The sequence below is a fragment of the Fringilla coelebs genome, assembly GCF_963513975.1.
Source record: "Fringilla coelebs genome assembly, chromosome: 1".
Lineage (NCBI taxonomy): Eukaryota > Metazoa > Chordata > Aves > Passeriformes > Fringillidae > Fringilla > Fringilla coelebs.
Window position 1 is genome coordinate 44,657,283 of NC_140028.1, and position 13,191 is coordinate 44,670,473.

The 13,191-nt window shown below is 41.3% G+C and overlaps 1 protein-coding gene across 1 annotated transcript in view; it reads left to right on the forward strand.

The window, feature by feature from the left end:
* The window catches only part of GAREM1 (GRB2 associated regulator of MAPK1 subtype 1), a 101,930-nt gene that overhangs the window by 65,905 nt on the left and 22,834 nt on the right, over positions 1–13,191 (forward strand). Inside the window, exon 3 of the mRNA XM_084215003.1 lies at positions 11,540–11,670. Within this exon, the coding sequence (XP_084071129.1) occupies positions 11,540–11,670 (131 nt within the window). The remainder of the gene's footprint in view (positions 1–11,539; positions 11,671–13,191) is intronic.

Genomic DNA, 13,191 nt, shown 5'->3' on the forward strand with positions numbered 1-13,191 from the left:
ATTCTGACAACCCCTGTTGCATTCATCGGGAGGGAGTGAAGAGATGGCTTAGCTCATGCAGAATGCAGGGATCAAAACACCTTCTGCCACCTCTCAGCTGAGGCGGTGGTGACACGAACGTGACTGCTGATCCTAAACAAAAAAAAATTAGAAATGTTTGCTTGCTGCAAGTTACTTTGTATGCTTGATAGATATTCCAGCATTACAGATTTTTGGAGCATAAGCTCCTATGTGTACTTCATCAAGGTGATTTTCAGATCATGTATTATTTTGGCTCTGCACTTGTTTCAAATTCTCCTTAATGTAATTTTAGCTGTAGCATGAATGTACTTAAAGCTGGATACTCTCCTTGACTGGAAACCTCAGATGAATAAACCAGACCTATTGTGTAATTAAAGAGTTTCTTTGGAAATTGGCTTCATTTCAGTTTTTAAAATGTTGTTTAATTTGTTCCAGAAGTAAAGTGAACTTGTCTTTTCAGAACTTGGTCATGATTGCTGGTGGTCGGAGCTATAATAAATTGAATTCCTTCCTAATAAATTGAATTCCTTCCTAATTTAAACACATTATAAATATGTAAACTAAGCTATAGTCTGCATTGACAGGCGTTGGCAATACAAAGTCACAGCACCTTTCCAAAGAAAAATGTCTTTTTAATTACACAGAATAACAGAAACTACTTCTTCCCATTGCAGATACACAAATGTTGGGAACTTGTTTGAGTGACAGGTTCTGCAGTAATTTGAGTACAATAGTTTAGTAGATTTATGTTGAGGGAGAGGGGAGAAGGGGAAAAATACAGGCTCTGCTAGAAACTACATATATATATTCAGCAAACCAAGGAGATACAAGCTTTGAAACAATAAGCTGCTCTATAATGCACAGACGGTCTTTCAGGATACCAAGCCTCAGCTCTGAAGTCTCTCTACACATTGATAAAAATGTCTAACTGAATGAAATAAGTTTATTCTGTCTCATGTTAAAGCCCTGTTAAGCTACTGAGAACTGACTGAGCTTCTGACTCAGTCATTGTTCCTGTTTTTTTACAGCTCCTCCCATTCAGTTAATTAAAAAACCTGTTCCTGAGCAGGGAACAAAAGCACTTTTTATACAGAATTGGTCTATGTGCATTTTAAAGATTTCTGCTTTGTGAATGCAGTTGTTCTTTAGCTTTGTTTACTGCAGCCCAAGTGTTTGCCAGGGGCAGTGCTGTGGATGTGACTGCTCTCCTTGGGTGGAGGACACACCGTCCTACACTTGGGCAGGGTGTGTGGCCCACGGGATGGGGTCAGAACCTGAAAGGCACAAAAGGCTCTCAGTGAGCAGGAGGGCAGTGAGTGGTGCTCAGGTCAGGCCACAGAGATGGGGATACTCACGTGGGAGTAGCAGGAGGAAAAAGATCTGTCAGCAAAAGAGCAGAAAGCGTAAAGGATGGTCGGTTTGCAATTGAAGAAAGTGTCTCTGCACTGAGGCAGAGCCATTAAGAGCTTGAGTTTTGGTGAGTGCTGGCTTTGAAGCTTTTGCCAAATCAATAAATAAAAGCTGTTACTCACTAAGGCAAAGTTAATGATTAAGCTCAGAGGTGGCTGCTGTTATTTTAGTGAAAGTTTTGACTTACCAAGAAATAGAAGAATGTGTATGAACTTGTTCAGGAGAACTGCTTTCACTTTGCAAATTTATTTTTTAAGAGATTGATACCAAATCCAAAAAGTTGTCTGGTGTAAATCCACATCTTGCTTGTGGTTAGGATCCCTGGCATCCATATTGTGGTAAGAGTGCACTTCTGCACATCTTAAATCTCTCCCTGTAATTGCACTCTCTCAGTTTTTTAAATCAAAGTAAAATTCTAGGATTCAGAGCAGACCTGACACATAGACTGGAACTTGCTTGTTTCTATTTGCAGAGGTTGACTCTCTTCAATGCAATCAGATTTTGGTCCCCTAAAATTATTAGCCCTGTTTTCAACCTCATCTGTTTCTCTAAGAATGAAGCCTCTTTCATCTGTCACTATAACACTTTTCTGTTGCCACAGATGAACACAGTTTCTCTTTTGAATGCTGTCTGGTTTTTATCTTTCTGTCAGGGCAAAAATTAATTTTCATCTTTTTGAAAAAAATTTAGACACTGGAATTAAAAGAAACTGTTCCACTAGAACTGCACTGAACTCAGGTCCTGAAATATTGCTGCCCTCAGAAAATATTCCAGTTTGTTTCATTGACACTTCATTTGCACCAGGAGCTGAAGTTCACTGTTTAGCAACCAAAATGGCAAGTGTGAAAGGTGGATTTTCTGTGAGGAGGCACCTGCAGAGGCAGGGGAAGGATGTCATTGGGTTTCTGTACTCATTAGGTACCCGTAGTGCATAATCCCCATGCAGATTATGGACTACAACTGCGCTGTTGCTGGTGTGGGCATCAGCCCACAAGAACAGATTGTGTTATTGTGTTTTCTCCAAATTGTTAATTACAAATTTGTTCTGAAATAAAAGGAAAAGGGATTTTCTCTGCCAACATTGAGGAGGAAAAGTTACACATTCATAATTTCTTCTGAAATCAGTTTTAATGAGGTGAGTAATCTGTAGTGTAAAGGCAAAATATTTGGATGCAGCTGTGATAGAGAATCCCAGCTTAGCTAACCTTTAACAGATATTCTAACAGAGTCTGTTTGAGCCTGCTTGAAACTAGTAATATTAATTTCAAATGTTAACCAGGAGTTTGTTCATCTCAACTTTCTTCTGTGCTTTAATTAAATGTTAATCTGCTGTAGACAACCCTGTTTGTTTAATGTATGTATGTATGTCTTGGGATGGATGTACACTGATGATTTGGGAGGAGATCACCTAGCTAGGACTAGATCCAAAGGCAGATTAGGTCTGTGTTGCTTCTTACTTTTAAAAGTATGTGATGTCTTTCACTCAAATAGAAAAATCTATGGGCACAGCATTGTAAAGTTCTGTTAAGAGTCTTATCTGCCACCCAGTGCAAGGTTTGATGTTCAGTTTGCACTGACATATCTAAGCTCAGTCTCTGCTCCTTAGGATTGATTTTTAGCCCCGAATCAGTGTTAATGTATAAGTGAAAGCAATGCATTTACTTAGTAGGGCAAATGTTTCAAAGTGTAGTAAGAACTGTAAGCATAAATGTTCTCACTTTTGATTCTGCCTCAATTTCTTTTCTGGTAGTTTTTGCTAAAGGCTTCTAAGTGAGGGATTAAGTTGTCTTTGTCTTCTTATCAAGTCTTCCTCTCTGATGGCAGGCAGTTCCATTGGATGTTCCCATAAGGATCCTGGATGCTGCTGCAGTAGGTTGGAGCCATAAGCTTTCAGTGACTATTAAACATTGTCATGACTGAGATCTGCATGGCTATTATCCACTCCAGTACCAAGGGGATGATGCTCATACAAGGAAAGATTTTGCCATTGGGCAGCTGCTGTAAGATGTAGTCACCTCAATGCTGTTTCATGCAGGCTCTGGGTTGGTTTAGCTGGGCTTTCTGTAACTCTCTCTCAATCCCTTTTTGAGTTGTGATCAGGGTAAGTGCTGATACTGACCAGGAGACCATCCCATCTTCATGTGTATGTCTTTATATTCTTACTCTTCAACAGGAAACTTACCACGGCTTTTGTTAACCGTAATTAGGAAAGTCAGGCAGTGTGGGACTCACCAGAGTCCTCTGCATGGTCAACTGAGTGTATGAACTAATACACTGCTTGTGGAACATACTCTTCTTGTCTTTTGGAAGCACATGGGAAAGGAAGAAAATTATGCTGATTCCAGGTTAGATTGATGATAACCCTGTAAATTAAATCTAGTTAACTTACAGTCCAGACACTCAAAAACATGTGACCCTGTAAAATGGAACGTTTCATTGTGGTAATCTTGTATTTGTGATGATAATAACTTATGAAACAAAGGTTGGAGGTTAGGCTTGTTTTCCCTGTCTGTCTTTTTACATGATCTGTAACCTAAAATTCCCTCTCTTACAATATCTGTGAGTTAAATCTGCTTTAAGCTATCATCAGTCACCATTTGAACTGATTTTTCTTTGTTATGCTGCCAGCAGAATCTTTCTCTTTTTTTTGTTATGCTACTTACGAGTCATAAAAGTAAGATAAGACAAAAGAGAATGCTAGGCTGTATCATCCCCTTTGCTTTGCCTGCACAGGATTAGAGGGTTTGATTAGCAAGCATTGCGTTGCTGTGTGGGAAACTTGGTTGGATTCCCTTCCTTGATCTCTCAGATGGTGTCTGTGCATATGCACAGGTGATGTGTCAGTGGGCTGATGCTCTGCTTCGACATGTCTCACCAGGCTGTGTGCCTGACTCATTCTCTCTTGTTTGATTGGGTATTTGCGCCACAGACATGACACAGTGAGGAATAAAGGCATTTAAGCCTTCAAAATCTTCATAAGATTCCAGGAAGTAAAACTATTCATTCTGAAGGGCTCCTTCGCCATGAAATGTTACACAATATCTGCTGACTGAATGTGCCTTTGTGCCTTGCCCTCTGCTTTTCAGTGCCATAAGTTTAGCTCCAGTACACTTGATGAATTCTACTTGTGTCATGTTTACTTAGATCTGTCTCTAGTCCATGTTCCGTCTGTTTTTTTTAATACAGTCCCAAAATTTCCGGAAGGTTGGGTGTAGATTGGGATACAGGAGGTCCTCTTCTTCACCTGTCTCCTCAAGAAAAAGTATTGACAGGCAGTTCTTAAAAAAACAGAGGGAATATTTCTGTTTCTTACACATGTTTCAAGGTGATTATGCCTTAAGAATCAATCATAGCATTTCTAGTTTGTATCCCAGTGGTCATCCTTTGGAAACTGTGCACTTGTGTATTTCCTGTTGTATTCTCCACCCTTTTATAGTTTCCTGTATGCCTTCAGTAGGCTACAATATGAAAATAAACAAAGAAGTTCTCATGAATAACTCCAAAAAATATCTTCTCTGCCCCCAAGCCATTTTTCCACAGCTCTCAGAAGCTATCGGTGTGGCAGACAAGGATGAACCTGTGCTGCTGGGCTGTCTTGCTCTTTCTTTGACTGAGGTGTTGAACTTTCCATGGCACTGCATCCATGGTAGTTTGCTGCCACATCCCAACCTGAGATGGAATCAGCAGCTCCTTCAATGGAGAGTTCAGAGATAACAGAGCAGGTGATTCACTCTCCTGTCTTCTCTGAGAGCAGCAACTCTGCCTGCACTAGTCCATTTGTGGTCTGCTGTCTGCTCCTGCTGTTGAAAACAGCATTCTGTAATTCCATTTACACTTGCAATTTCTCTCTTTGCAGTAGGGCTCTGCTGCTGAGTGTGCCTGCACTCTTCTCTCCTCTGGAGAGCCGGGAACAAATGCTCACTGTTGACAAGCTGGAAGATGACAAAAGTGGAGCAAGGCATTTATTTCCCACTCATCATGACTTCTGCATGTCTGCCAAACCCTTTCACATTGGCTTAGTGATAGGTCCCTGAAAGAGCTTCAGTATTAATTTTACTCTGTGGTCCCAATTAGCCACATGATAGCTCTGTCAAAGATTGTGATGGGCTTTTCTTCCTTTTCTCAGGTCTAGACAGCTACAGCCACTGCTAGGACAACACTTCTTGCAACAACAAAATGCCACATTTAGGTTCTATGCAAAGACATATTGGCAAATGTCAATTTAAATTAAAAGTTGACTATTTTGTTTTAATTGCAGGTAGGCTGAAGTGTTATGGTTATAGCTTAATCTGTTATTTTGAAATCTTTATTTTGCCAGGCTCTCTCCTGACCGGCTGTCTTATCTAAGGATTAGTTAGGGATGAAATAGCTCAACCGTATGATCGAGTTGATGGGCTGACAGTTATGGTAGACCATAAACTGAGATTTCCTTCCTTTTTCCCCCACTAAAATGAATTTATATCTTTATCAGACATTGAGCAGAGTTGCATACACAGTCAGATAAAGACTGTACAGGTGCATCTAAGAGCCAGATCTGCTGAAGTGTACTTTTGGCTTATGCTCTTGAACTCTGCCCAGTTATATCAAAGGTGATCATTTTGTGAAGAAAAACAAAGTAGTTTGCTATCAGTGTTATGCACAGGAGTGCTGAAAAATGTAGGCAAGAACTGTCTTTTTCCAAAATGTTGTTATTCTGGCAGGTAGAAGCTTTCCTTTTTGAGTATCTCTGCAGTTCTTTGAAATACTAAAATGCAGTCAGCAGTCAACAAATAATATGAAACATAAACCTCTGCAGTACTTTTGCTACCCTGCTGTGCTGTCTGTGCATTCTTGAGGAGCACTGGGCCTTGCATACAGCTTCATAGAAGACTGTGAGACTTACTAAATAATCAAAGACAGACAATACAGCTCCTGCCTCCTTGGAGAAACATTTAGCAGCTAACACAGCTGAGCAGATGTTTCAGTGACCTTCCATGTTTCCTACTGATGACATGCCTTTTCCAGCTTTTCTTTTTAGTGTATGAGCATAAGCATGCTCTCATGCTTTTACATCAATGAAAACTTGACAGTTTGTCCAGCCAGTGAATGCCTGCCATAGATAGAGACTGCCTGGGTCTAGGTACAGTGCAGTCACTGTACAGAATGTTTCTACTTTGGGAACATTCTGGACCATTGGAAACTGCTGGACTGTTTGAGGTAAGGGGTAAGTCACTGCAAAAACCAGGGGATCTTACATCTCAGAAATAACCTGTATGAGCTGGGTTGGAGTTAGTGTGTAAGCCTGCAAGAACCTAAGCAGTGGAAGCAGCAGAGGCTGGGACAGAAAGGGCTGATTAATGCCCCTGCTCACAGCCATTCCAGGGACAATCTGGCACAAAGGAAGAGGGACTGATCTTCCTGCTCCTAATGGGTTTTTATAAATGCCTTCATAAACTGGAGAATAAGCACTGTTTTAGGTCCTTCCTGGCCTTTTTAGCTTTCCAGACTCATTTCTACCAGTAGTAGATTTACTGTCTTTGCTGTAAGTACCTTCACAGAGAAATAAGAATTCATAATCTACAGAGATAATATATACTAGGATGAAACTGTTCCAATACTGTGCCTGCCAGAGGCCAGACAGAAAGATAAAGAGATATAAAGGTTGCCGGAGTTGTTCATTTCTCCCTAGCATTTGGCTGCAGAGGAATAGCCATACCTGCTCAGTGGACCATGCAGGTATTACGAATCTTTGATCTTTCTGAACCTTCACTGATTTACTACAGAAACATTTCATTATTCTTTTTGTGCTAGTGAGAGAGAGGGGTGAGCTTCTATAAAAGTATAGTTTTAGCTTTATATTTTCTTTAATTTTTTGTTAAATTCCTAATTAACACAAAGTGAAATTGCCCTGTGGTTTGTTCAAGCTTGCTGTAAATTTTGTCAAGTGTTCCAAGAAAATTGTGCCCCTTGCAAAGTGGAATAAATTTCCACTTTAACAGACAGTCAAGCCATACTTATGCCCATTAAGCTTGTGTTTCAGCCATGCTTTGTTTTTTTCATGGAGGCTTGAATAGAGACCAGGCAGAAACATAGTAAGAAATTGTCTGCTTCCTCCCAGTTAGTTAGTTAGTTAGTTAGTGACGTCTGGTTCCAATGTGTATTGCAGGCTCTTCAGCCCTTCTTTCTCTCCTTCCAATAAAAAAAAGTTTGCTTTCTTCAGTGAGGAAATGAATTTTTAAAGGCTGTCTATAGAAAATCTTGAATTATAAACCCATCTTTTTCACGGAACAGGCATTTTAACGTCTAGCCCTGACAGCTCCCATGCACAGCATACTTCTTGATTTCGTAACAGGCAGAGATTAATGCTGCCCTTCTCTTCTGTGCTTTGGGATCTGTGTGTACTCCTCTGTCATCAACCTCCTCGTGAACTGCTGCTTATTAGCAGTGAGGGCACAGACGGCTTTGTGTTTGTGAGGCTCAGCTGAAGGACGGGGAGGATGGCACAGATAGCGACACAGACAGCTCTGAGCGTCGCTTTGTACCCAACCAAAGCTCCCAATGATGATTTTCTTTTCTTCTTTTTTTTTCCCCTTTTTTTTTTTTTTTTTTTTTTTTTTTTGCAGGAATGTGTAATTCTGTAGTAAAGAGCAGACTCTGCTCCCAGTTGCACACAGCCTAAAGCGTTTGTTCTGTGTTGAGGAATTTGGGACATTTTTTGTAGAACTTTGGGTTGCAGGGGTAACTGGCCTTGTCTTGCCACCAGGTTCACTGTTGTTAAATATATAACAGTCATAGAAAAATAGTATTATTATGCTTCCAAACAGAGTCACTAGAGAACCTAGAATTAAAGGCCACTGTCTCTTTCAAAGGCCAAGATGAGTATTGTTTGTATCATGTATTACTATTCAGTATTTTGTTTTCCTTACTTGTTCATGTGAATTCATGCTTTGTTACTGCGCCCAACTCAGTTCCCACTCTGAAGTGAGAATTCTCAATTTCTTCTGAACTAGTAAAATTTTATTACTGCAGTATACCACAGTTTCAAAAAACTATTTTGCTTCCATGCAATATCATATTCTCCTCGGATCTGTGCATAAGCATGGAATATCAAATCAGAAGTAACTCCACTGAATTTAGATCTGTCTGAGATGACCTAAACTTGCTGTAGTTTGAGTTTGGGATTTTTTTTGTCATTAAAAACTCTGACCACAGCTTGCCTCAAATGATAGCCACAGCCAGGAATCCTGCAAATCAGACCCCTGGATCCCAAACTGGTCAATCAGTTAGGGCTGCATCCCAATGCCTGTGTCAGTAGTCAAAGAGGATAATAATCGAAAATAAACACAGCCTTAGGTCAGCCCATGGTGAAGGAACACTGTGTGACATCTGTTAAATTTAAGAGCTTCCTGCTCTTAGTGACTATCTGAAGTACATTTACTGGCTCTGTGCTTTAGAGTAGTGGTTTTTCTGTGCTGTCAGATGCTCCTTGGTGCAGCTCATAGTCTCTGCTGCTACACAATGTCCTGGCATGTCCTGACACAAGGGCACCTGACTTCACTCAGCTTCCCCACTCCTCAGATTCTTTTACAGGAAAGTGGGGTGCCTGTGAGGGAAAGGACCTATTCAGCCAGGGAATGCATCTTCCTCTTGGTTAGGCTGTGGCTGACAGGGAATTCCTGAAGACAGGATTTTCATGGTCTGTGGCAGACTGGGGGTTGAAAAGCACAGCTCTCTCTTCGTCTCTCCATGTGTGTGCTTTGGCATCAGTCATAAAGCCCTTCCCAGCATCAGTTAACTGAGCAGCTTCCTGCTAATTTTTCAGATTCCCTTAGCCCAAAGGTGTTGGCTGCCTGGCCCCTCTATTGCTTTGCACCCAAAAGGGCTCAAAGCAGACAGGCTGAGGAATTCACCTTCAGTATGCTGGCATGTTTCTATTGAGTATGTGAAGCATTTTCCAAATGCCTGTCTGCTGTCAGGTTTCCTGTGGCTACCCATGCTGTCTGCCAGGTATAGCTTTATCACTCCTTCAGTTTGTAGTCTTAATCCCAGAGGTACTTTAAAGTTTGCGGAAAAAGAGTTTGCCAGAATTTTTCAAGATAAGAGGGTATGTCTACAGTGAAAGTTTTCGATACTGCCAGTAAGCAATTAAACAAATTTACAGGGAAGAAAACCTCTGTGGCTGCTAAGCCCAAAACCTCTTCCCTGCACTGGGCATCCTTCAGCCATGAGTTCCTCTGCGAGCTGGGAAGGCGATTCTGGGTAGTATTGCTGACTGTGCATTAAGTCCTACCTCCTTACACTGCTGTTGCTTACTCCTGTCTAAGGTGGAATGCTACGTGAGGCACACCTGTGGTCTGACCCAGAGAAGCCATTCCTGCTGTGGTACACCATAGGAAGGGCTTCCTCAGGTCACACCAAAAGTCCTGCGGCTTCTGCCCCAGTGTTGGTCTCCAAAGTACGTGAATTGCCTTGGTTGAATGTCACATCATAGCATGTCCTGAAGCAGATGCAAAGCTGGGAAAACTCAACTGATTTTTGGGAAGCATAATGAAGGTTATAAAAACACTGGAAAAATAATCCTGCAGTGAGAAATACCAGCATCTGTAGTTACCCTGCAGATAATACTTCTAAATTACCATGATCACTTTAGAAAGACAAAACATGTGGAAGGGTATAAAAGGAAGTCCTCTGCCTTGCAAGTTGATTTTCAGGGTTACAGCCGCAGAGCTCAACATGCTGACTAAAAGGGTGTGCCCCTGGCAGCAGGGGCTGGGGATGGGCAGCAGTGCTGAGCCTCTTGCTCTGGCCCCTCTCCTGAGGGGTGGGTACACGTGTGTGCACACACCTGGCAGGGGCAGGACAGCTCACTCTCATGGGCGCCAGGGCTCGCTGAGTTTGCGTTGTCCTCTGCTGTTGTGTGGCCTGAAATAGTTCGGTGTGGGTGAGTTCTCCCAGTGTGTCACAGAAGTCTCAAGCCTGATGGGATGTAAAGGGGCAGCAGGGTGCTGAGCACAAGAATGCTGAAGGAGTGAGAAAATATTTCTGTAGGTGGCTGACATCCTCATGTACTGGATGTATTTTAATGAAGTTCAGCGCTATTTGGGAACAATAATCCAGTGCGTGCCTTGCAAATTTTAAAATGTGATTTACAGGAGCTGCACCAACCATAGATTTTATTCAACCTTTTTCTCATTTTCTAAAGTTGTTTTTTACATCAAGTCTTGCTGAGACCAGCCTTTAACTTACTAGTAGTTATCATTTCTAAATTTGGAAAGATCACTCCACTGATTTTAAGCTTAAGTCTTATACGGTTTATTGTTTGCATGACTTATCTCTGTATTTATAAAATAAAGTTTTAAAACTTTGTGTTCATAGTGCACACAGATGATTGATGTGCCTGGCTGATCCTGGCAGGTCTGCCTGGGGTGGCTCCCTCTATGTTACGTCTTGCCTTTTACAAGGGATAGAAAATAGCCAAAGTTTTCATGCTGGGGGGAGGTAAAGTTAGCAAGAAACACTTGTTTCTCATGCTCTTCTGAAGGCAGACACCTTCAAAAGAGTTTTAAATGTGTGTGGTTTAATATCTTATGTTAGCTAAAGTTCTCAAAGGGTTTAGTTTATCATTAAGGAAAGTTAGATGCTGTTCCATTCTTAGGAAAGCCCAGGGGTAAAAGGGCTTGTTTTTAGCCTGCTGTTTGATGATGCTAAAAACAAACCCAGACTCCTTATGTTTATTGTTTTGGGGTTTTGTAGGTGTGGTTTCTTTCTGTAAAACTTTTAATATTAAAGGCCCAAAAGTGCTATCTGTACAGATGCTGTGACACGGAATCAAGTACAGAAATGCAAATGCCTCCATAATTATTTACTATTTCTAGAGAGCATGTGATAACCCAATCTTTTTTAATTTCACTTTGGCTGCCACATGTTCTTTTCATTCCAATGCAGTGAAAGTGGGTGTCTTTCATGGCAGGTTCAGGAGACTCTGCAATCTTTCCTCTTCTTGTTTGGTTGCTAATAACTGGAAAAATTGACTGAGCAAAATGGTGAAGAAGTTGAGGCAGCAGTTGCCACAGTGACAGTTGTCCAATATAAATATCTTACAATTCTTCTGTTTATCATCTGTTTTCAGGGCAGTTTAAGCTGCTGGAACAAGACCGAGATATTAAGGAGCCAGTGCAGTATTTTAACAGTGTGGAGGAGGTGGCTAAAGCATTTCCTGAACGAGTTTACGTCATGGAGGAAATAACATTCAACGTTAAGGTAGTCCCTGAATAAATATTTGTCCCTGTCTAAATGATTAACTGTTGCAACCTTTATATACATGGCAAGTGAGCAGCAGAGCTGAGTGGGAAGTGTGATTTTTGAGACAAACGCGCCTTTAGTGTTCCACATTCGGTGATGGTGCTCTTCGGGATCGTTTTTGCAGTCTTAAATCAACATGTCCTCTAAGGGCTCTCCTGCCCTATGGCACTTTGGGGAGCAATGCTGATGATCCATTCAATAATTCATCTAATTAGGATGCTCCTGCCAGATTTTAAACAAATGTTGTTTGTTGCCCCCTTCCTCCTCCCCCTCCAGCACTCTGAATTTCATTCTCTTCTAAGCAGCAGCTGCTCAAATCCCTCTCCAGAAAGCCTCTTTCTCAGAGAGCACACAGGGTGAAATGATGAGGTTGCTTGTCTCAAAATTACTGCAGCTAAATACCATTGTGAATAAAATAACAAAACAAAAAAAAAATACACACCAAAATAAAAAGACACAGTTGTTCTCTGTGTGCACGTGTGTGTGTTTGCTTGTGCACAGCTCTTGGGCTCATGAAAGGGTCACTGATCCCACAAGAGGGTTTGCTGTCACCAAACACACTGCAGTGCAGTGGCATGAAACAATGAAGACACAACTTGTTCTTCTTTGTCCTACCTACACGTGTAACACTGCACAAGGTAGGTCAGCTCTGCCGTGAGAGCAGAGTGGTCTCCAGGCTTATCTGGTTGGTTTGAGCAGCAGCACCATCTCAGACTGGTACAAGAGCATCCTACAGCTCTTGCAATGGTGGAGATACACATCGTGTACCCTGCAGGGGAAGCTGGCTAATAGTGGTGGTGCAAAACCAGCCTGGAATTTCCTGGTCCTTTGTGTATCGGGTTGGGCTTTGTATAACAACCTTTTAATGGCTTTTTCCTCTTTCTTGCCGCTGCTACAGTTGGGAGACAGCAGCTACTTCACAGTTTTTATAGGTGTGAGTGGAAGAGCTCACCAGTTAATTTACTCAGTGACTAAGACTCACACCTTGCCAGACAGTAGGTTGTTTTCATTTGTGCTCTGCATTAACCTGAGCCGTTCACGAATGAAGGCTACGTGAGGAAGTTGGAGCACTTCTGTATCTTTAGGCAAGGGAACAAGAAAATTGTATCTCTGCTCAGAAAAAATCCTTGTGACTGCTAGCCTTATCCAGAGCTGGGCTGTTATTTCTCTTCTGATCAATGACCAAACCAAGAGAATGGCATATAGAATGTGCAGCTTTGATTTTCTAGTGCAAAAAAGTATTTGCCTGTTTAAACATAAAATTGCCTGTTTAAACATAAAATGCCATATCTTGAGTTTACTGTGAGTTTACTCTTTCTCATATGTGGCAAACTGAGAAATAAGCATAGCTTTCTGTTAGATATCAAATCCATTTTTAAAAGGTTTTATAGTGATACTCCTTAATGTAAATAACAGTAGTAATAATCCAGGTTTAACCTAGTTACACAGTTATCTTGGCAGTATTCCTCTTGGCAGTTT